General features: G+C 42.6%; 1 protein-coding gene, 1 non-coding gene and 1 pseudogene across 11 annotated transcripts in view; 1 reads left to right on the top strand and 2 right to left on the bottom strand.

Annotated features, from left to right (window-relative positions):
* Positions 1–6,216: 6,216 nt before the first annotated feature.
* On the bottom strand, positions 6,217–6,717 carry LOC143841017 (nucleoside diphosphate kinase pseudogene; annotated as a pseudogene).
* Positions 6,718–12,099: 5,382 nt separating this feature from the next.
* On the bottom strand, positions 12,100–12,171 carry TRNAC-GCA (transfer RNA cysteine (anticodon GCA)). The gene has a single exon. It is a non-coding gene; the product is annotated as a tRNA-Cys (tRNA).
* Positions 12,172–12,709: 538 nt separating this feature from the next.
* AOPEP (aminopeptidase O (putative)) overlaps positions 12,710–25,091 on the top strand; it is a 242,045-nt gene continuing 229,663 nt past the window's right edge. For 2 of the 10 annotated variants that reach the window (XM_077344574.1, XM_077344580.1), the window contains exons 1-2: positions 12,716–12,925; positions 20,414–21,353. In XM_077344574.1, the coding sequence (XP_077200689.1) occupies positions 20,551–21,353 (803 nt within the window). In that variant the 5' untranslated portion in view covers positions 12,716–12,925; positions 20,414–20,550. Of the gene's footprint in view, positions 12,926–17,797; positions 18,047–20,413; positions 21,354–25,091 lie in introns of those variants that run through there. The other 8 variants (XM_077344577.1, XM_077344571.1, XM_077344578.1 and 5 more) reach the window with 7 other exon arrangements.

Raw genomic sequence — 25,091 nt, 5'->3', positions numbered from 1 at the left:
AAGATTAACTACTTGATGATTTGTTCTAAAATGTTGCCAGCTATAAACATAAGCTAATGTTTCCCCCCTTTTCTCCTTTGCCCCCTTCTTGAAGATGGAGACAACATTTGTCCTCCTCCAATCTTTTGGCACTTCACCTGTTCTCTGAGAATTGTCAAAAATAATGGACAGAGATTGAGAAATTACATCTGCAAGTTATAATGTTACAATGATATTCCATTGATACTTAAAACTTAAGAGCCATCTACTGGTAGGTCTAAATGGGACTGGGAAAATATGTACATTCATGCAACATATTGGTCATGTAGGCTTGCTACAGTCTTTCCCAAAACCACAGGAGAGATTGGAGAAAAGTTAGGGAAAGCCTGGAACAATGTTGCATGGTGGGGGGAACACTTCACAACAGTATTGAATCCAGGGAAAATAAACCATATAGAAATGACATCCCTCAGTAGTTACAAATGGTTGAAGATCATGCCTATTCTGGTATCTCAGTAAATTTGATCCTTTGAGAAACACATGTAGCAGGGGTGTTGACATTTTGTTTCATTCAGCATGAATCGTGCGTATTAGAAAAGAATTTTGGCCAGAAGCACTATGAAAAATTTGGGGGGAATTTGGATGGGGGATGCTGATTGAAATTGGAAGGACATTAATTGATTTTATTTTAGGACTAGCTTGCTATTGCGTTTCAATCATATCTCTTCAGGTTTAAATTTGCACTCAAATATGGAAGATGACTAGTTCCATATGCCCAAAGGAGCTTTGGCCTTATGTTTCTCAAACATGGTTGTCTTGACTGTCCTACCAGCTAAGGAAGAGATACAGAAAAATAATACTGCAAAATGTCCAAAGTCCCCTAAAGAAGATTATGTGGAGGTTTTGGTTGGTTTTGCTTTTATAGAAGCCAGTTCTTAATGTCAGTCAGTAAAATAAATTAGTGGTGAAATCCCTTCCAATGGCAAGGGTGTGTCGGGTGGGATTGTACCATGATCAACGGCCTGAAATACTTCTGGATAATCAGCTTAATATTTTATCATTCAGAGAAAAAATTAAAGGGAGGAATAAGCAAAGCCAGAAATAGGCAAAGTGTTTGTGACACCTTATACCACTATGTTAGGAAAAGGTCAGGATGCGAAAGCCAAGAATATCTCCTCATGCTGTTCCTTCTTGAGATCACAGCTCCGAGACTGCATAGGCAGCCATAATTTTTTTAAAGAGCTATGGTAAATCTCTCTCATTGTCTTTGTTTTTACAGAAAAGCAGCAGATGAAATACAGGAGGCTTGCTGATTCTTTGGGGCTCATTAACCCTTCAGAAGGCACCACATTTATTCTTCCTTTTCTCCAAAGCTTTGCATCTTCAGGATAGCCTGTCTGCAAAAGGCAGCTGTGCTAGAAGGGTTAAGAGATCACAAGCCACCAGCCAAATCCAGTTCCCATCACCACAGGATGAGTAATTGAATTGTTCTCTAGTCAAAACATTTATCTGCAGCCCTCTGGTTGCAGCTGTCTCACATGCCAGTTTGACATTGTTCAGAATCTTCCTTCCAAGACTCAATTCCATTCATACAGCAGTTGATCAGAAATTATAATCATGTGGCAAGCAGGAAGTCCAGCTTCTCTAAGCAATGAAACCTAATAAATGGAAGATGAGAGGCACTGATTTATCATTATCCTGTCTCTGTTTGGATTATATCAGGCAGTTACAGATTCTTCATTCAAATGATGTCTGACATTCATATACTGCAAAAAGGCTGCCAAGGCACCTTCTGTCAAGACTAAGGTCTTGTGGTAAATCTTACTCAAACTGGAACTCCAGCACATAAGAACAGGTGGCTAAGATGGGAAATGCAACTGGAAGGCAGGTGCCTGAGCTAGGAATGCAAGACGAGCAAAGGACAAGATGAGGCTGGAATCTCTGAACAGGAACAAGAAGTCCCAGTTGTGTCATCTGGGGATAGTAACAGGCAAGCAACTATCCACAGCATGTTAGCCTATGAAAACACTGAAATATGGTATTTGTGAATCTTGCAAATAATTTAAATTTCATTAATTTCAATGGGATCCATGGAACTCTCTGTTCTGGTTCCTATTAAGACATTTATGCTGACAAGGTAAAGTCAAAGGTGTTTACACCATGATTCCCTCAGTTCAGAGGACTCTTCAATCTCTTGACAGATGATGCTAATACTGGAATTCTCTGTGTCTTATTGGACACAAAAGGGGATCTGAGCACTGATCAATACAGTCATAGCTCCAAGATTCCTGGTTGTAATCTTGCATCTGCAAATTCAGAATAAAGACTAGGAGCCAGTACGCATAATTGCTTTCATTATGGTACACCAGGAAGCTTTTGCCTTTTCTTTATCTGACCACCTGCTCTGGTTTCAAAATCTGATTTATGTCTCTCTCTTTCTCTCTCTTGCCATTCTGTAAACAGGAAGCAATAAGAGACATCCGCAGAAGGGCTGCTACTGTGGGCTGTCTTCTTGGTCATCAGCCAACTCTGATTCCATCTGTCGTTCTTTCAGCCCTCCTTCTCTTAATGGAAGAATCTGGACTGTGCCATGTAGCCCAGGCTTCCTTATATAATGTATATGTTGGATTTTAATTGTTGTAAGTAGTTTCAGGAGTCAATCTTGGATGGAAGGGGGGATAGAAAACAAATTCAGTAATTATTTCATCATTCAGAGTTGTCTTAATACAACGAAGCATCTGTCAATACTTTAAGAAAAGCTAAAGTTCAAAGGTGAAAAGAAAGCTTCTATTTCTTGTCATCAGTCATACCCATTTATAATGGTGGTTCCATACACTGTTGATAACAGAAATTCTCTCTTTGTTTCTCTAGGAACAAATTCATAGCAATTCTCTTATTGGTGAAGAGCAGAAGAGCAGTTTCTATATAGTGGACAATCTTTTGTGATTCTGTCCTCAGAATTATGGGGAGGGGAGCGTGTAGCTCAAAGTCATGCCATTCAGCCCCCCCCTTGTTCCATTTGATTCTTCCTATTCCCTGCAACATTCTGCCCTGTTCAAGGAGTACAACCACAGCTGCTATAGTTCCTTTGTTATATATTTAAAAAAATCAGTATAACTGCAGTTTACATTGCAGTGTGTGGTTTCTGAGATGAATATTTGAATTGAAGAGGGAAAGTTTGGAATCTCTAGCTACAGTTAACTGAACCCAGGTGCAGCATTATCGGGGAGGTGGTTGCACAAGTTTTTCCCTAGGAAATGGATGTTGAGTTAGTAGGTCTGCTGCTTAATAGCAGTGTAGGGAGTAGTTAGATGGTGCCACAAAGTAATAAAAAGTCAGCTTACATTTTAAAGAAGTAGGTCACGGAGTCATACCTCTGGTGATGTTGATGAACCAAGGGGGGTGAGAGTGGAGAGCCATGATTACAACAGAGGCACCTTTGTGTGTTTGGAAAAATCTGGGAGGTGAATGATTTCAATAACACAGTATCCACCAACACTTGGGATCTTCTGTTATAATTCCTTATGCAACTAATGCTGGAACAACATTGACTGGTTTGCATAGAACAGACCCAGTGAGGAGCTGACCAATATCACATTACGCTATTCCTTGTTTTCATTAGCTTCATATACTCCCCACACACACATACACCATTTGGCTTTTTTTTTTTTTTACTGGCTCCTTTCTAATTCTGAAACAAGCCAAGCTCATAAATTTCAAAGCTGTTTGACTTAGCTGGGTTCAAATCAAAATCAGCCCTTTTATTTGGGAGTGGAATTGTGTCGTGTTATAATTTGTCATGGTTGACTGCACCACACAGGGAAAGGGGGCTGTAAATTTTGATGTACTCCAGCTGTATAAACGGTTATGCAAGTGTCAGCTTTTAGTTGGCTGGCTGAGTATCTTTGTGGCGGCATGTCAGATCATATTGCAGTAGCATATAGTATTCTAGAAGGAAGTGGTGTGAATACATCTATGCACATGGTTTAGATGGATCTGAATAAATATTTTTCTCCTCTAGTCTAGACTAAATATAAATCCTTGACAGTGCCATCATAAGCAGGGTTACATCTTTTGAAACCTATAGGCTTCGAATGATGTAATGGTGCTTCGGATGGCATGGCAAGTAAACTTCTTTATATGCTTCAAACCAACACAGCTACCCACTTGAATCTTTCTTTATATGCAACTTTGGTGTGAAATGCTGGATTAAAGCTTTCATATTTTCTAATTTTTGTTTTCCTTATTTTTGTGTTGTAGGCCACCCCAAGCAGGTTTCTGGAGCAGTGACATTAACAAAATTCTAAATAAATACAATGGCTACATTCAAAGGAGAAGTTTCACAGTTAGTGTGCATTAACCCATCTTGATCCTGAGGCACATGTGCCTTGCTCCTCTCTCCTTTCCCATCAGAAACAAGCTCATATTATTATTCAATACATATATTAATGCAAGTGCACAAGTTAACCAGAGTTACAGTTTGATTAGACAATACATTAAAAGGGCAGACAAATGAAACTAGTAATATGACAAACAGCCCTCCCACCATGGTGGAAGGGAGGGAATGATGAAGCTCCTCCAACTGCTGCGCATACTTCGGAGCCATTCACATGAGTGAATACTGGGCCTAGCTTTCCTAGGTTCCTCCAGCCACAAGCAGGGGATAGAGGATAGGTAGAATTGTCAGGTCTGGGCTGGAAATCTCCTGCAGATTTGGGGATAGAACCTGGGAGGACAGAGTGGGGGGAGAATACCAAAAAGTTCACCCTCCAAAGCATCCATTTGCTCCAGTGGAACTGATTTCTATAGACTGGAGATGAGCTGTGTCTTCCATTTTCAGGCACATGTAGGGCTTTTTCCCTGTACCGAGGCACCTTGCAGATACCTTAGTCTGTATAAAATTCATTGCAGTACATTTTAGTCTGTATATTTATTTATTTAGATTTTTATATGGCTCTGAACGGTTTACACAAAACATCATAGGGTAATTACATAGAACATAATAACAAATATAATTATCATAACATACCAACTAGAATATTTCAACAGAAACATTGTTCAACAGACACAGTAACTTTAATGGAACCCTTAGTATAGGTCAGATTCAGTTGTATAAGGGGGTGTCGGGGGGGCAGCAGATGTTGTTGGGTCAGTTGGCCTCAAGAAAATGCCAGGTGGAGGCCCCGCAAAATTGTGGAAGTTTGGCCATGGCCCTGATCTCTTCAGGGAGTTTGTTCCATCAGGTGAGGGCCAGGACTGAAAAGGCTCTGGCCCTTGTTGAGGTCCCACTCTGTTTCTTTAATGGCAGGACACTTTAAAGAGGGAGACCAGTGATGGTAATTCCATCAAACTTATTATAGTTTGCAATTGGTTGGCAAATCAGAATCAAATACATAATTCTGATGCGAGATTGCAAGCCATGGTTACTGCTGGCATGATAGCTGAGCAAATAACCATAATTATGGATACTGTTCCATCTTCAAATGCCACTGTACCTAGATACTGGAGGACTGAACAGACATAAAATGAAAACAGACAAGTGACTTATCAAACCAAACCGTGGTTTATCGGTATAGTTGGAAGGGCAAATCTTGCTTTGTCTTGATGTTAAATACAGATGTGTATCATAAGTTTGCCCCAACAGATCATATAGTGGCTATTGAGTGCAGTAAGATCAGGAAAAAACACGGAAAAGAAGGCCTCCCTCTGTATTGCCATGGAGTCTTGATGAGAATTGGATCTCATGTATCTGGTAACAGAATTTTTTTAAAGGCTTGGAACTCCAGCCATAGAACTCCTAGTATCTCTTCTGGTTTGGCTCACATTCAGTGTGCTTCAAGTGGCCAAAACAAATCAAACCATAAACAACAAATGTAATAACTTGTAATAAACCAGATGCCAGCTTTGCTGCCACGTTCACCCAGACAACACAATAACAAGACCTAACAACATCAACTATACCATCTCAGACTTATTCATTTCTTCATCTTCCAACACTGTATATGCCATTAAATGCCAACAATGCCCTTAAGTTCTCTACATAGGGCAAACAGTACAAACTTTAAGCTAGCCTTTCTCAGTCAGGGTTATGTGAAACCCTGGGGTTTCTTTCTTTCTTTCTTTTTTTTTAGTTCATGATAGTTTATTTATTTGTGCCAATAATGAAAGATTATCATGATAATTTTTCTCGCTCAAATGCTGGAGTGGAATGAGATGCTTTGTTAGAAAAAGGCACACTTCACTGAAAGGCATTTATTCATAGATCCAGTCATGAGCACAAGACTTGAAGCGCACAAGCTCTTCGGGCTTGAACCACAGGTTAATCTCTTTCTGAGCGCTCTCTACGGAGTCACTGCCATGAATGATGTTCCTGCCCACTTGAATGCAGAAGTCACCACGGATAGTTCCAGGCTTTGAATCTGCAGGGCTAGTTTCCCCCAACATTACTCTGCCAGTCTTTACAACATTGAGGCCTTCCCATACCATGGCCACTACAGGTCCAGAATTCATATATTTAACTAAACCTGAGTAGAATGGCCTATCTTTCAGGTCAATGTAATGTTGTTTGAGAAGGTCTTCAGAAGCATGCACAAATTTCATAGCCACTAGGCGGAAGCCTTTCTTTTCAAAGCGCTTGATGATTTCTCCTACTAATCCCCGCTGGACTCCATCAGGCTTGATGGCAATGAAGGTGCATTCTGTGTTGGAAGCCATTATGAATACTCAGGTGTCTGGCCTGGGGTTTCTTGACAGCCCAAATGGGTGGAAGTTAATTAAATACGAAGCTTAACCAGTGGCCCTGTAATAATTGGGAAAAAGCGAAGCTGGCTGCACCCTGATTGGGCCATCCCCTAAAGTAACAGCCCTCTTTAGCCTGCCGCACACCTCTTTGCCACCATCACCACACATGAACCTGCCTGCCAGCGCCAAAGTGTCCCCAGTGCCTACTTGGCTGCTGCCAGCAGAGTGGAGGAACTGCTGCCGGCTGCATCGGAGAACCAGGAGACAAGGCAGTGGTGCAAGAGACAGCGGTGGTGGAAACTAGGTGGCCGTGGTGGAGAGCAGGAGCTGGCTGCAGCCACTGCCAACACCGCGAGGATGAGGCAGTGCCAGGGGCCCGGTGGCAGCTGCCCTGGCGGCCAACAGAGCAGAAAGGAGGCAAAGGCGGCAGCCAACCCGAGCCCTACCTGCCCCAAGGCCGATGCGCCCTCCCTCTGCCGCCTTCAGTGGGCACCTGCCAGGAAGGCTGGATGCTCTGTGCCTTCCCAGGGTTGCCTCCCCCCACACCCCACCCTGAGCCAGTTTGGTGTAGTGGTTAGGAGTGCGGACTTCTAATCTGGCATGCTGGGTTCGATTCTGCACTCCCCCACATGCAGCCAGCTGGGTGGCCTTGGGCTTGCCACGGCACTGATAAAACTGTTCTGACCCAGCAGTGATATCAGGGCTCTCTCAGCCTCACATACCTCAAAGGGTGTCTGTTGTGGGGAGAGGAAAGGGAAGGCGACTGTAAGCCACTTTGAGACTCCTTCGGGTAGAGAATAGCAGCCTATAAGAACCAACTCTTCTTCTTCTTCTTTGCCATGGGACATGGCCTGCTAAGGAGGTGGTGCCGCAAGAGGTGTTGGCGGCGGAAAACGAGCCACCCACGGCGGTCAGACAGGAGAGGGGGCGCAGGCGGCAGCAGCTGGCCCCAGCCCTGCCTGCCCAAAGGCCAATGCATGCTCCCTCTGCTGCCTTTGAGGGTGGGGGGGAGCCTGCACCATAGCACCCTCCATGCCCCTCCCCCAACCTTTGCCCCACCACTACCTGCTGCATTACAGCCTGCAGTGGTCTTGGGGTCTAGTATAAATATAAAATTTGTTAAGTATTTATCGGGTGATATGACCATATATGACTATATATATGGTTATGTCACCCCCACCCCTCCCAAAACGGTAAGTGATGGGCCTGGAGGGAGTGGTAAGGGGAGGGCCCCTGAGTAGGCATGTAGACACCTATGCTTCCCAACCATATTCTGCACAATTGCACAATTTCTTGGGTTTCTTGAATAATAATGTTTCAGGGGTTTCGCAATGGTAAAAAAGATGAGAAAGGCTGCTTTAAGCCAAAGTACATCAATAATTACAAAACTGACAAACTGGCAGGAGAATATTTCAACCTCCCATGGCACTCAGTGGGGGAAGCTCAAAGTAGTTGTTTTATTGCAAAGGAATTTCAGGAAAAGACTGGAACAGGTGATTGGTGAATTACAAGTTATTGCAACACTCAGGACAATGGAACCCTCAGGGCTTGATGATGTTTTTGGCTTCTTATCTCATAACACAAGCTAACGTCATTCAGGTCTTGCGGATATTCAGAATTAGACGTTGTTGGTCTTAAAGGTGTCACTGGACACAAATTTAGTTCTCACATCTGTTACGTGCAGGTCTTACGAAATGCATTATTCCAATGTTAGCTATATATAATTCTTTGTTGCCCCCCCAGAATTAAACCTAAACAAATGGTAACACTATAAACTAAGCTTATTATTCCTGTTTGGTCCTTGAATCTGTTAGCCTTTGTTAGTCTTAAAGGTACCACTGGACTCAAACTTTGTAGTACAGTATAAATGAAAAGTACTCCACATGTGCATTTTCACACAGCCCAGTGGCAGGCCTAGTTTCCGTTTTCCTAAGGGCTTGTTATCATTATGTATTGCTCCACAGTCAATTGATTAAAGATAGATTCAAATGAATAACCATGTGGGTTACCATTTGTTTGGTTTAATTCTGGAGGGAAAGGCAGTAAAGGAAATACATATGTCAAAATTGGAGATTAATATGCAGATGTATCCTTAACAATGGAATTCTCAGAGTAATTAACTGAAACCCTGCCATTATGCTCCATCCGTCTCCTCTCATGCATGGTGGCATCTTTACAGCATCTTCTTCTTTGAAGTGGGGCAATTGGCTGTGTAGATTTATCTCCCCTGTCCCCAGATCAGAAAAACACATGCCATTCCAAGTTGCATTACATATTCATTATTATAACTATTCTAATCCATTATTCCAATTCCAAATAAGAAATAAAATAAATAGGATGTCTGGCCTTTCTAGGGGAGATTGTTTAGGATGCAGATGTGAGGGATGAATGAGGTTAGCATACGTTGTGAGAAAAGAAACCGATATCCCTGTTAAGTCCAGAGTATTCCATTGTTTTGAGAGGTGTAATAACTTGAATGTTGAGTGTAGCAATAACTTGTAACTTAGCAATTTTCCTTTCCAGTCTGTTCATGAAGTTTTATTGTAATCCAACCCAGATGCTAACTTTGCTGCCAAACACCTAGACAAACACTGGACCTAATAACATCAACTATACTATACTATCTCAGACTTATTCACTTGCTCATCTTCTAACATTGTAATATGTCATTAAATAACAACAGTGACCTTCTGTTCTCTTCTGACGAGATTGTTTTAATGAATAGTCAGAATCCTGCCTTGATTGAGAAGGAAGCAATATTGTTACAGTTTGCTATAAGGTTGTGAGAGCTCAAACTACTAATATAATTTGTCCTTTTTTGATCTCCATAAACTACACATAATGGTTGCACTAATTGTATTTTCTCTTTTATGATATGCAATAATGGTGTTGTTGTGTTATGTTGTGTGTACATAGGGCAGACAGGTCAAACCTTCCACCAAAGGTTAAATAGACACAAATCCGATATCAAGAATCACAAGACTGAGAAATCTGTAGGAGAACACTTCAGCCTTCCAGGACATTCAATGAGTGAACTTAAAGTAGCTGTTTTATTCCAAACGAATTTCAGGAACAGACCGGGAAGGGAAATTGCTGAGTTTTAATACTCAGAACAAAGGGTAACCCTATAAACTAAGCTGGTTATTCCTGTTTGGTCCTTGAATTGGCATTATGAAAACCATTTTCATTATTTTATATGCTAATTTACTGCTTAACCTCTACCTATATGAGTGGATGGATAATATTCATTTCATTGTATCTGAGGAACTGTGTGTTCACATGAAAGCTTATATTCTGAATAAAACTTTGTTGGACTTCAAGGTGCCACTGAACTCAAACATTGTTCAATTGTTTAAAGCAGACTTTCTCAACAGCCCTGGAAGAATTTCCTGAGTGGATGGGAGTAAGTTAATTCTTTTATTTAATCTGTTAAACATTTGTCGGGTGATATGACTATACTTGAGCCTCTTGTGGCACAGAGTGGTAAGGGACAGAAATGCAGTCTGAAGCTGTCTGCCCATGAGGCTGGGAGTTCGATCCCAGCAGCCGGCTCAAGGTTGACTCAGCCTTCCATCCTTCCGAGATCGGTAAAATGAGAACCCAGATTGCTGGGGGATAAACGGTAATGACTGGGGAAGGCACTGGCAAACCACCCCGTATTGAGTCTGCCATGAAAACGCTGGAGGGCGTCACCCCAAGGGTCAGACATGACCTAGTGTTTGCGCTGGGGATACCTTTACCTTTACGACTATACTAGCAAGAAAGCCCAATGCAAGCAGGAATGCAATGGACACTAGGACTCAGGGGACACTGGGAGGTACAGATCTCTGTGTCTCTCCCTCTCCCTCTGGCTGGTCTCTCTGTGTGCCTTGCAGGTAATGAGAGCTGGTTTGTAGGAGGGAAGGAAGGCCGATGTGTCTGTCTCTCCCACTATCGCAGCAGGGGAACTCTCTCTGTGTCTCTGTCAGCAGCTTGGGGCAGCTCTCTCTGTGTCTCTCTCTGCCTCCCTTGCAGCAGGAGTGATAGGAGGGAATGAGGGTTCGTGTTCGGTCTGGCAGGGCTCTGTGTGTCTTTCTCTGTCTCTGGCGCGTCTGAGAGGAACGTGGCTAGCGTCCAGGGAGGTAGGGTGGGAGCTGTAGGGGCAGGGCCAACCAGGGTGCAGCCAGTGTTGCTGGCTGCACCCTGATTGGCCCCATTCCAACTTGGACAGCTGGACACATTCCACCCCCCCCCCCCAGGCTGTTTCACCAATATATAGAGAAACTATGGATAGATATAGGGGAACCATGGATAAGGATATGGTCATGTCAACCCATTTTTACCTCTCCCAAAATGGCTAATGATAGGCCTGGAGGGGGTGGAAAGGGGAGGGGGCTTGGGTAGGAGGGTACATAGCTACACTTCCCAACCATAGTCTGCATGATTGCATCACTTTTAGAATTTCTTGAAGCCTAAAGAATGTTTCAGGGATTTCTCAATGGTAAAAAAGGTGAGAAAGGCTGATTTAAAGAGTATGCAAACTGGTCAGTCAGTTATTTATAACTACCACTGTTGTTTACCATTGTTTTAGACATGTTTGGTTTTGCACAGCTTTATGGGAGTCCTAGCTCCCCTCTCCATGTAACTTGGCCAATCATCCTTACCTCTAGGAGAAAATCTATTTCTGTAAGATAAAACCTCACTGCCATTGCTACTGGATAACCATAATGCTGTTAGGTGTGCAGCTCAAGTTGGACAGCAATGAAACAAAGGCGTTCAAGGCTCAGCTCATGGATGACTACTGTTGTGATAAATTTTATGTCCATCTGCAAAGTCACTGCAAAGTTTGCATTATCCCCAGTTGTGATGTCTTCTTATATTCTATGTAACAAGGTGTGAACAATATATAACTGCATACATCCCAATATAGTCCTGGAGGTGCATTCAGATCAACATTGCACATTTTGTTTTAAATGTCTCACATACCTAATGTTATTTTTAATCTTTTCCGTACATAGGCTTTCTTCCTTCTAGCTAAATTGAAATGCATTTTATAGAGGATGCTAAAAACAGGAATGACCTTGTGATATGATATTGATGCTGCTAGTCTGGTTGTCCAAATTTAAAAAAAAAGAAAAGGGGAAAAAGCAACAGGCTATAGAAAATAGCTGAAAGGGAAAGGCAGCCTGTCTACTTAATGCCACAGTGTTTGTTTGTTCTCTAGTCACTCTTTGAGGAACCTGGCAGTAATTTGAATCTAGCATTTATGAAAAGGGAACTTAACATGCTCCTGATACTGGAAACAGATGTGGAGTGTAGAGAGGATTAAACACATTAGTTAGGGTAGCTTAAAATATTATTGCACAACTTTATGGAAGTGGTTCTTTTTGTGTTTAAAAGAGGGGGCACCTGGATTTGAACCAGGGACCTCTTGATCTGCAGTCAAATGCTCTACCACTGAGCTATACCCCCAGCTACCTTCTTTTTTAGTAACATACTTTTTGCCACTCGCTTTTCTTGCCACGTCACTATTATGTATCCTCCCGTTTACAAATTCTATAATAAAATGTTGTCTAACTACACAATAAGAACGTGTTTTTCTTCTGCCTAAATGCTGCAGCTTGTTCTGACGCTCTGAGGAATGGGGGAGGTTAAAGCGGCAAACAATATATTGGGGGCTGGAAAGGAATTTTTCAACCCAAATGCCAAATGCGCCCGATGGGATGGTGCCTGAGTTCACTCCCCTGTAAAAATCGTTTTGTGAGGGGGGCATCTTTTCTTGCTACTCTGCGCGTGTTGGGGGCAGGGTGACGCGACGAGACCTTCTTTAGAGGCTGACTGGCTTCTCTGGCGTCTGCAAACACGCGGACATGCTCGATGCCCCTCAGCCTTCCGGCAGGGACGTCTTTCCTGTGTTTGTAATGTCGAGGCGCCCCGCAGTTCCTCCTGTTTCATGCCAGAAAGGGGCCTTCCAGTACGACCCAGGCTCTCCGCACTCGCTTTCCGAAAGCAGAGCGTCCCCATGCCTACGCGCAGCTCTCTCTCGGAGAAGGGGCGGAACCAGGCTCGCGCTCTCTCCGGGCAGAAGCAGGAAGCGGCTGAACCTGTCGGGCACTGACCGGCTTAGGGGGCGGGACGGGTCCCATGACATCATCAAACGCGGCCTCCGCCGCTGAAGCCGGTAGGAGAGAAAATAAAGCGGAACCTTCCGTTGGCGACGTGTCAGGTAAACAACAGCACGCGCTGCTGGGCGGCCCCATGGCGGGGTGCGGGGCCTTGTGACAGGGTGGCTGCTGGCCGGTTCCATCCGCAGGGAGGAGGGGGGGGGGAGAAGACAAGCGTCTTTTCTGATACTTGCCTGAATCCCCCCGCTCCGTGTTCATTAGTCCGCAGCCCTTTTCCTCTCCTATGTGGAGACTGGCTCACGAAGCCTGAGTGCCCAACCCCGCAGCCGGAAGCACCCGTGTCACTTTCTGCTCCCTCTGGGTGCGTGGGGGGTGGGGGGCTCTTCTTTTCACCTCGCTGTTCCGCTCGCTTATGAAATGTAAGCGTGGGTGGGCCCTGCATATAAAAGGAGCGTGAGGGAAGTTTTGGGCCAATTCCCGAATCTTTCCGTTGAGTACCAAAGAAGGGCTCTTCACTTCGTGTGGGAACGGAGGAGACACGTGGACGTCATTCCTGTTTGGCTTGATCCTCGTTGCCTTCGTATTCATAGAATCATAGAATCATAGAATCATAGAGTTGGAAGGGGCCATACAGGCCATCTAGTCCAACCCCCTGCTCAACGCAGGATCAGCCCAAAGCATCCTAAAGCATCCAAGAAAAGTGTGTATCCAACCTTTGCTTGAAGACTTCCAGTGAGGGGGCACTCACCACCTCCTTAGGCAGCCTATTCCACTGCTGAACGACTCTGACTGAGAAAAACTTTTTCCTGATATCTAGCCTATATCGTTGTACTTGAAGTTTAAACCCATTACTGCGTGTCCTCTCCTCTGCAGCCAGCAGAAACAGCATCCTGCCCTCCTCCAAGTGACAACCTTTCAAATACTTAAAGAGGGTTATCATGTCCCCTCTCAACCTCCTTTTCTCCAGGCTGAACATTCCCAAGTCCCTCAACCTATCTTCATAGGGCTTGGTCCCTTGGCCCCAGATCATCTTTGTCGCTCTCCTCTGTACCCTTTCAATTTTATCGATGTCCTTCTTGAAGTGAGGCCTCCAGAACTGCACACAGTACTCCAGGTGTGGTCTGACCAGTGCCGTATACAATGGGACTATGACATCTTGTGATTTTGATGTGATGCCTCTGTTGATACAGCCCAAAATGGCATTTGCCTTTTTTACCGCTGCATCACACTGCCTGCTCATGTTTAGTTTACAATCCACAAGTACCCCAAGGTCTCGTTCACACACAGTGCTACCTAGAAGCGTATCCCCCATCCAGTAGGCATGCTTTTCATTTTTCTGACCCAGATGCAGAACTTTACACTTATCTTTATTAAATTGCATCTTGTTCTCATTTGCCCATTTTTCCATTGTGTTCAGATCTCGTTGAACTCTGTCTCTATCTTCCGGAGTATTTGCCAGTCCTCCCAATTTGGTGTCATCTGCAAACTTGATGAGTAGTCCCTCCACCCCCTCATCTAGATCATTAATAAATATGTTAAAAAGTACCGGGCCGAGCACCGAACCCTGAGGTACCCCGCTACTCACCTCTCTCCAGTCTGATGAAACACCATTGACAACAACTCTTTGAGTGCGGTTCTCTAACCAATTCCCTATCCACCTAACGATCTGAAAATCCAGATTGCAGTCCTTCAACTTATCCATCAGAACATCATGGGGAACCTTGTCAAAAGCTTTACTAAAATCCAAGTAAATGACATCAACCAAATTTCCCCGATCCAGCAAACCTGTTACTTGGTCAAAAAAGGAAACTAGGTTGGTCTGGCAGGACCTGTTGGAGACAAATCCATGCTGACTTCCTTGGATCACCAAATTGTCCTCCAGATGTTTGCAGATCGCTCCCTTTAATATCTGCTCCATTATCTTCCCCACAACAGAGGTCAGACTCACTGGTCTGTAGTTTCCCGGGTCATCCTTCCTCCCTTTTTTGAAGATTGGAATAACGTTTGCTCTTTTCCAGTCCTCCGGGACATCTCCAGTCCTTAAAGAGGTTCCGAAGATGATGGACAAGGGCTGTGCAAGTTCTCTGGAAAGTTCTTTGAGTACTCTCGGGTGCATTTCATCTGGACCAGGGGATTTGAACTCATCCAGTGCAGCTAAATGCCTCTCGACCACCTCTCTATCCATGTTAACCTGCCACCCAGACACTATCCTTTGGCTACAGCCATCTCTAGATGTGCCTAAACACTTAGACCTGTGGGAAAAAACAGATGTAAAATAGGCACTAAGCCTTTCTGCTTTCTCTGCATCTTTCGTTAGAGTTTGTCCATCCGCACCCAACAGCGGGCCTATTGCCTCCTTTACTTTACGTTTGCTCCTCACGTAACTGAAAAATCTTTTCTTGTTACAATGGGCTTCCCTGGCCAATCTTAGCTCACTCTCAGCTTTGGCCTTTCTGATGATTGATCTACAGTGCCTAGTAACCTGTAGGTACTCTTCTTTAGAGCTCTGTCCTTCCCTCCATTTCCTGAACATTTTCCTTTTCTTTCTTAGTTCCTCTTGAAGTTCTCTGTTCATCCAAATAGGCTTCTTAGAGCTCCTGCAGTGTTTTCGTATTTCTGGAATAGTCATTGATTGAGCATGCAATAGCTCTTGTTTGAGTAGCGCCCACCCTTCACATGCTCCCTTCCCTTCCAGCATTCTCGTCCATGGTATGACACTCATCATGTCTCTGAGTTTATTAAAGTTTGCCCTACGAAAATCCAACATCCGCGTCTGGCTACAAGCTTCCTTGGCTCCCCATCTCAAAAGGAATTCTATGAGGACATGGTCACTTCCCCCTAGGGTCCCCACCTCCTTCACCTCATCCACCAATTCTTGCCTGTTGGTCAGTATTAAGTCCAGTATGGCTGAACCTCTTGTGGGTTCATCTACCATTTGATAAATGAAATTGTCAGCCAGGCAGGTCAGAAACTTGCATGACTGAGGACGCTTCGCAGAGTTTGTTTCCCAGCACACATCTGGGAAATTGAAGTCACCCATGATGACAAGGTCCTGCCGTTTGGATATTTTCTCAAGCTGCTCACAAAGTGCAGCATCCACATCCTCTCGTTGGTCAGGCGGTCGGTAGCAGACACCAACCACCACACTGTTTGTTTTCCCCTCGCTTATTTTCACCCAGATGCTTTCCACTGTAGATATGCTCTCCTTCACTAGAATTTCCTGACAGGTAAGCCCTTTCCTCACATACAGTGCCACTCCTCCACCTCTTCGATCTATTCTGTTTTTTCTGAACAGTTCATATCCATCCACCATTACATTCCAGTCATGAGAATCATTCCACCAAGTTTCTGTGATGCCTACTAGATCATACCTTTCCATCAGCATGAGAAGTTCCAGCTCTTCCTTTTTATTGCCCATGCTTCGGGCGTTAGTATAAAGACATCTGAATCCTTTTACTTTTGGTTCCCTATGAGCTGGCCTTGCCGGTTGGGCTGCCTCCGATAGTTTTCCTTCCATACACTCCCTATGTTGATCGTCTCCTTCCCCTAGTGGCTTTAGTTTAAAGCTCTCCTGATGAATCTCCCCAGGTTCCTGCCAAACACATTCTTCCCCAGTTTTGATAAGTGCAGTCCATCAGGTGCTAGTAGGCCTTCCTCAAGAAAGCCTATCCCATGGTCCCAGAAACCAAATCTCTCCTGCCGGCACCAACTACGCAGCCAGTGATTCACCTCCATTATCTTCCTCTCCCGACGCATTCCTCTTCCCTTGACAGGCAAGATTGAAGAGAATACCACTTGTGCCCCCATTTGCTTGAGCTTCCTCCCCAGATCTTGATAGTCTTTTTTAATAGGAGCGATGGTATTCAGGGACATGTCATTCGTCCCCACATGGACCATCACAAATGGGTAGCGATCCGTAGATTTGAGGAGTTTGGGCAGCCTTTCTGAAACATCTTTAATTTTCGCCCCTGGCAAGCAACACACCTCTCGGGTTAGGGGGTCGGGCCCAGCCACGTGGCGATCCATTCCTCTTAGCAGGGAGTCTCCAATTACCAGTACTCTCCTTTTTTTTTTCTTCTCAACTCCATTTCCTTCTGTCCCCGTGGCCTCTTCCCTTTGTCTTAGAGTTTGTTTTGGGACCTCTTCCCTTGTTGACCCTTGCACCTCCTCTGCAAGGGCCTGAAATCTATTCTGGACCTCCAAAGGCCCCGAGAACTGTCTCGCCCTTCGCCGTTCAGTCTTTTTCCGAACTGCCTGCAGAGGCTCCCTATTGTGGTCAATCTCCTTGTCCTCTACAGGACTGGTTGTATTCTCTTTATTCTCTTTATTCCATGTTGCAGAGCTCTGGACTACGAACTCCTCCCCTTTCTTACTTTGGGTCAGAGTAATAATTTTGTTTTCTAATCCCCTAATCTTTTCCTCCAAAAGTTTTACCAGCTTACACTTGGGGCAGCTGTAGTCCATCTTGTCTTCTGGGAGGAAGGCAATCATGTCACACTCACTGCAGATGATGGGATGAGTGTCCTGGAGGTCCATTGTAATGTCTAGGCAGTGCAAGTACTAGGGAAATATAATCTACTGATATAATCTACTGATTCTAATTGCTCGGCCAAGAACCCCAGGCTAAGAGCCACAGGCCAAGAGCCCTTTGTCTCTTGCCAAAGGCTCGCGCCTCTGGTGAGGAGTAGCCCTTTTTAATCCTCCCAACAATTACCCAGCAATCACCTCACCCAGGCAGAACAATAGCCTCACCTGGTCAACAGCAACTCTCCCCAGTAGTTCTCTCTCCACGTGCTCTCAGTTGTCTGAGCTCTGCCTCTGGTGAGGAGCAGCCCTTTTTAATCCTCCCAACAATTACCCAGCAATCACCTCACCCAGGCAGAACAATAGCCTCACCTGGTCAGCAGCAACTCTCCCCAGTAGCTCTCTCTCCACGTGCTCTCAGTTGTCTGAGCTATTGGGTAGCCCTGCCGGGACTCTTCATGACCCTCTGTACTTGGTTCTTTGTACACATGATGGCCCATGCAGTTCATAGTTCTACACTTCGCCTTGGACAGATGTTATTTAATTCTATATATATTTAAAGCCATTTGCTGTAAACATGATAGGGTGCTTGGTTTGCGGCGTTTAAAAAAATACATCATTGCAGTTAAATCAGCTTACATCAGCATGGATTTAACGTGGGGAATTATCAGTGCAAAATGATCAGTACGAAAACACAGGTAAATGGGGTTTGGTTAATGCCAGTACATTTAAGGGATCTTATAGCATAGGCATCTTGGAGTTGGTTTATAAAGAATTGTGCCCCACATGCTTTCTGAAGTTGTCGCTCCTTTCCCTGATTATGATAGAATTCTTTTTACATTCAAGTCTAATTCAATTGATTATGTGTAGGGCATCATTTATGAAATGTTACATGAGGTAGCTCAACTTAGTTTATTTTTTTCCTAAAAGTAGAGGTAGGGTATGGCTGTTAGGAAATGAGAGGCAAATAAAAATTTCCCCTCTTCCTTTGTGGGGTTGCTGGTGTACTTCTGAGCACTAGTTTATGGGAAAATGAACAATGGCATTTCTTTCCTAATATGTGTGCTAATCAGTTTCAAAAGACATGTGGTGGTCAGTTTCAAAAGATGATTCCTGGAGGTACAGCTTTTAGCAGTTCAGAGCCCACCTTTTTTGTGTCTTCAGCTGCAGCTCATAAACATATGAAGCTAGGGATGTTGGAAACAGGCTAATCAGGCTACCATGTTTGACAACTGTGGTCATCTGTGAGCTGATATTCAAATAGTTTTGCTTGTCAACCATAGTTCTCAAACAGCAGCAGAACATCTCTGTAACTGTGCAAAATAGTTGTGGAGATTGAGTTTCATTGCATTCCACCTCAACAAAAACCTGTGGTGGCATTGTCCCATACACACAAGGCAGTTCTGCGCTGTTCTGCTTTGAATAGGATGAACACTCAGCTTTCTAGTACTGATTTAATCCCAGGGTAATGGTCTAGGTCATGTCACTAGACAGAAAGCTACCCTAGCACATGCTCTCCCATTTTCTGGCTATGCAGTATGCTCTGTCAATATAATGCAAACTTTGAACATGCAGCACTTTTAAGAAAAAGTGTATTGGAACTGATGAGCAGCACCTTTAAATATAAACATCTGCCCCCCTCACTGTTGACCTTCAGGAAGCTGTTGAAGAGATTCTTGTTCAGGATTGAATTTGATTGATTTAGCTTTTATTGTTGACCATTCTCCTGATTGGAGTTTTTTTTTAAATGTGACCTTTTATGTGTTTTTATAATTGTTGTTTTAGTCATTGTGTTTTTATAATCATTTTATTTTATAGTGTAAGCTGCCTTGAGTTCCACAAGACAGAAGGTGGCAAATAAATGAACTTTGTTTGGGCTCCTGGGGGGGAATTGGTTGTCATTTTGCAGTTAACTTATGGTGATCCCATAGAGTTTTCAAGGCAAGAGATGTTCAGTCATGGGTTGCCATTGCCCGCTTCTGCATAATGATCCTGGTATTCCTTTGGTAGTCTTCTATAGAAATATTGATCATGGTGGATCCTGCTTAGATTCTGAAATCTAATAAGATCAGGGAACCCAGGGCTATCCCAGTCAAGGTTCTGAGACAGTCCAATTTAAATAATTACTATCAGCTTTTATTTGGATTCAAAACAAAATGAACCACCAAACACATTTTGATGGATGAGACATGGGAGAATTTAGAGTGTGAAAGGTTATATTGTGCTTGAGTATTCTTGCTGAAACACTTATGTGGGTTATCTTGACTGCCTGGTTAATAAAAAGACAGAAAAATGATATAATACTGTATTTGCTTATTTGTTTTTGAACAAGTGGTATTTTTTCTTTGCTATGAGAAGCTTCCAATTCAGAATATGAATGAGTTTTAAGCTATTAAGATGTAATGGTATACCTGGAATAATTATCTATAAATTTGAGAAATCTCCATGAGCAATCTCAAAAGAATACTTAGAATGCAGTCCTTGTAAACTGAGTCATTTTCTTGTAATTTGCCAGAAGTGCTGATAGGAGTGCAGCCATAATGTGGAAAGCACATTAATCCCTGGAGTTACATTGTATGTGTTAAATTATTGCTCTTTGGTTATAAAATACATGAAGCCATTTAGCCTTCAAATCATGCCTATTATTCATAGCATTACAACGATTATTGCCATTTTGAGGCAAGAAATTAGGCATTGATATATTTCATTTCTTGAAAATTAGATAAGCAGTAATATTTTTTTAATTTTTGCATAATATTTCTGACACCTTGGTATGAATGCTGGTACCAGGACAGTATTGACACTTCTATAGTGTTCAGGATTCTTTGCCCCAGAATCAGAAATCATCTAGTTTTGTTCCCTAATCGTTATATAGATTATTTTCCCATTCATCTTCTTTCCAATGTTCATTCTTTAGCAGTGTGCCTGTTTGGAACATACTAGGAGAATGACAAATTCAAGATCTGATCCTTGAATATTTATTACTCAAAGGTAATTTCCATGTGGTCTGCTTTGAGTCCTTGCTTAAATTGGTACATGACTATAGATGGCATTCTTCTTTACAGGGGAAGAAATAAATGAGACAGCTCTTTATGACAACTGGGAAGCTCATCATATCAGCTTATTGGCAAGAGAATATAAGAAATAATCAAAACGTAACAAAAGAAAAACGAAAGGTTGCATGGAAGATTAAAATACGAATATGGAGCTAGACTTTACCCAAGATGATCTGCCCCTGGTGGCCAATACTAGCCACATTCTTGTAAGGCATTATGTGTTGGACCTGGACGTGGACTTTAGTAGCCATGTTATTGGGGGCAGCATAGTTCTGTTCCTTGAACCTGGAAGGAGATGCAGGAGAAGAAGCAATGAACAGGTGGAAGGTGTCCATCATTCTCAGTTGGATGAAACCTTTCATAATCCGCTACATGCATCCTGCTATGGTCCTGTGCCAAATGCAAGAGCCTGCTCAACTAAAAGTGGATGCAATGATTTTCCTGTCGTTGGTAAAGGTGAAAATGATACTTCTGATAAAAATGGTAGCCATGGTAACACGGAACAGGCTTCTGGGATTTCTAGTTCAAAGAACTGCAGTGACATTGAGATTCATGGGAGTGAAGATTTTTTGCTGGTCCTGGACTGCTGTGATTTATCTGTGTTAAAGGTCGAGGAAGTAGATGTTATGGCTGTTCCAGGTATTGAGAAATTTATAAGCTCTACAAAGTTAATGGATGCTTCTGAGGATCCAGGAGATCTTAGGAATCAAATTGTGCATGAACTTGTGACATTACCTGCAGATCACTGGAGGGAACAGCTCCACTATTACAGATGTTGCAGCCAAGCACCGGCTAGTGGAGAGCTTCTGTTTGTTACTGGCCCTTGGAGCCTGGAGATCAAGAAGGCAGGAGTTCAGCTGCCAAAGGACTTCCCTCAAGCCATAAGGATTTTTTACAAAACAAAGCCAGAAGGAAGATCTCTTAGCTGGACTACAGACCAAAGTGACAGGTATGCAACTGTTCTAGCTGCTCTCTTGTTGGAGTAATGTGCCAGAGAGGGCAGAATCAAATCGTGAATAATGATCTCAGCTTGAGTTTGAATTTAGATGGATTAGAAGCAAGCAGGCAGAGTTTAGGGCTAATAATAGATTATGATTATATCACTATAAGTATGGATTAAATGAATACATTTCATAATGCTTCGTACTCAAGATGGAACAATTGATGTCTGTGTTCTTTGGCTGAATGGCTCTGCAAGGGCTTTGTGTTTGTCAGAGCTTTTGAGGGAGTTTAAATGGTAGGCATCTTTTAAGGGATGGAGGGATTTGGGAATTGCTATTTTTATCTTTGTTTTAGCTGGGGATGTTAAAACTATTATTGTAACCTGCCTTGAAGACTAGGCGGGATATAAATGTTTAAATAAATAAAATTAATGGGAGGCAAACATATTCTGCAAAACAATTTCATTGTAAGGCCAGTTTCATCTTTTTATTTACATTTATATCTTCTCCGTGTTCTTGTTTACATTGTTTTGTAATGACTGAAAAATAGGCATTCATGGTACTATGATAAAATAGTTGCTGATGAATATGTTGTTAAATGCTTTTTAAAAAATCAGCTGCTAGCTGGAGATAGGTTGACCTTAGTGAAGATAAGTATGTAGTTCATATGCTATGTATAATTTACTATCATATTGAAACCATGTGGAATCTTTAAAGTCGTACAATTGTTTCTAGAATCATGCTTCTTACCTATTCCATTCTGGTTATATTTTGTCAAACCTTGGCCATTTTCACATTGTTGTCTTGTCATCATCTAGTATAAATTACAAGCTTCCCGGAACAAATTTACTTACATATTCTCTTCAGCAGCTAATTCCAGAGCACATAAGTAAATGTTAAGTATCTTTGTACTACCATGCCTACTAATTGTAACTCCATACCTCTCTCCTTCCATGTTCATAGGGCACAAAACTTTTGCCCCTGCCCCAATAACCAAACCACCATCTAAACAACTTTATTTCATTCTCACTTTCCTTCTCTCACTGTTGAGGAAGAACACAACATACTCCGTGCAGAAATGTATCCAGTCCCAAACTACAATTACATTCTTCTGTGCATGTACCAGCACTGAGTTGTTGTAGCCAATGCAGAAAGATGTATATAAATATGAGAGTGCACATGAACTCTTGACCGGTATTTACAGACTCAATAACTCTTTGCTGCTTGTGAATAGCTTTTTGGTCTTTGCCTGTCAGGTTTATAGCTTAAGGGTTAATAGTTCTTGTTTAAGAAACTGTTTTGTAATGAATGAACATTATGTATAGTAGTAGAAAGTTATAATGAGAATGGAATGTTTAACAGTAGTGCTGTCATATACATGGCTGTAGCATTTTTCAATAAATAGAAGTTCCATTACATTAACCAAGTTATTCATACCATAGAAATTAATTGAGTAGAATGAATAATTTTAAATCTGATGTGGGTATATTTGTCAAGCTGCATGTAAACAAAAAGTGTACAGTCTGTCACTTTCCACTCCTTAGTGATATACATAATCTGAAAAGACCTATTGTTAATTTGGTACTTTTATAACCTTAGAGAAGCTAGAAAAACTGGAAAGTAGTGCTGTATTATATGTACAGTGAGGTGAATCTAACCATTTTTCCAAAGACTTTTGTCCAACTTAGAATAGTATCCCTCCAATGGAAGAATCAATTAACTGAAGGAAGGCTCTTTAGGCTGGCAGGAAGCATCAGATTTTGCTCAGTGGAGTGCTAGATTTGGTTCCATTTCAGACTCGTCAATGATGGGTAGTACCATTTCAAACTAATATTGAGGCCTTGTATGATGAAATACTCCTTCATACAGTGTTCTATGTACATACGCGATGGACATGACAGAGAGGATAGCTGATTTTTCAGATTATTCTATTATGGAATAGAATTCAGTCATATGAACTTCCAATTTCAGATGTTAGATGTTAATTGGCTGTTCTGTTTGATTGATGGCCAGAGGCGGGAGGAAGCATGGAAAAATATCGCCTCCTTTGTTGCAATTTTGGCGAGACCGGAAACTTGTGCGTTAAGAGAACAGCGCTAGTGGGAAGGCCTTTTTTCCGATAGAAACGGCTGTGTTCGTTACTGAGACCTGCCGCTTTTGCTTGCAGCGCTTTTCAATAGCGTTCAGATTTAGCGACATTGCCTGTTGTGCAGAATGGCCCTTAGTTTGTACTTTGGCAGTGCTGTATGATTTTTTTCCATGTAGCTGTTTCAGGTTTGCCACCCATCCGTTTGAATCTGAAAGAAGTACAACAGTGCATAGGGTTGGATGGATTTTGCAGGAAGACTAGAAATGGCCCTCTACAATTTCAGTTAGGGCAATCTGAGTTCACTAAAGCACTATTTCTTCCTTGGGATCATGAGCCAATGAGAGCCCAAGGCTGAGCATCAAGGAGCTTGATATAATAAAGTAAGAGGTTTTACTATACTGTATATAGGGGCGCATGGCGAAGACTTTCCTATAGAATCACCGAGGGTCGGACATGACTGAAGGATGACATTATCATTATCATCATCATTATCATCATCATCATTATCATCTAGACCTATCCTATATTTTAAATCAGTGGCTGAAATCTGGCAATTCACTATGCATGTGTCCAGAGCTTCTTTATAAGCAACTGGGATTTTCCTCTTTTATTTCCTCCAGCATCTCTCCATACAAAATAGAGAAGCTTGTGGTGTAACTTGGAATGTATCCTGTCTGGGTATAGTAGGCTGTGGTCTGCTGAAGTAAAGCTGAGAAGATTTGATATTTGCAGTGTCTGATAAAGAGTTAGCACCACTCAATACAGAGGCAAATATAATGTGTTGTGTTGTGGTGGATGGCCCCAGGATATTTGAGAGAAGGGATTAGAGAAAACGTAGCTGAGTGTCAGTTTTATTTCTGATGTTCTTAAGGATATTTTGAACTTTAGGATTAAAGTCTTTATGTGGGAAGATAACTGTCTGGTTGTACTTCCTTTTCCTTCAATAAACATCATGATAAAAGGGTAGGATTACTGAGGAATAGGTTACAGTTCTGCGCTAAAAATCTACCAATCTGTGTAGGTTTTTCAACAATTAATATTTTGAATGTGCAAAACTAGCAGTCAAGAATTTGAAAATATTTTCTGTATCTCTAGAAACCAATGTGATCAGTTAAGACAATGAGAGTGGTGGTGTGAGAAAAAGGTCACGCACATACTCAGAAGCCAGTTCTTGAATTTTGTCTGTATGGCCAGAATTAAACATGATGCAGACAAGGCAGAAGAACTTTCCCATGTAACTTTGTATCTGGTTTAAGTTGTGCACTGACCCATGCAAAATACAAGGTCATGTTAACACGAGCCCCCAATGATGAGCCAGGAGGGGGTGGGAAGGGGAGGGGCCCCAGGTGGGCATGTACATAGCTATGCTTCCCAATCATATTCTGCACAATTGTACCACTTCTAGGGTTTCTCAAAACCTGAATAATGTTTCACAGCTTTCTCAACAGTTTAAAATCTTGAGAATGACTGGGTTAGAGGCAGAGTCAGTGACTGTGAGGTCAGGTATAAGATTATTACTGTGTTGATTCCACAGTTAGTCTCCCCTTTTCTTCACCCTTTATGAGAGAGACTGTAATCTTGCAGCTGGATTGTAGCATGCAGGTATGTGCACACTCATCTTCCCTGTCCGGATCCTGATGTCTCTGAGCTGGTAATT

The sequence above is a fragment of the Paroedura picta genome, chromosome 7, assembly GCF_049243985.1.
Source record: "Paroedura picta isolate Pp20150507F chromosome 7, Ppicta_v3.0, whole genome shotgun sequence".
NCBI classification, from domain to species: Eukaryota; Metazoa; Chordata; class Lepidosauria; order Squamata; family Gekkonidae; genus Paroedura; species Paroedura picta.
The sequence above is the reverse complement of the archived record's forward strand: the minus strand, read 5'-3'. Positions and strand labels throughout refer to the sequence as shown.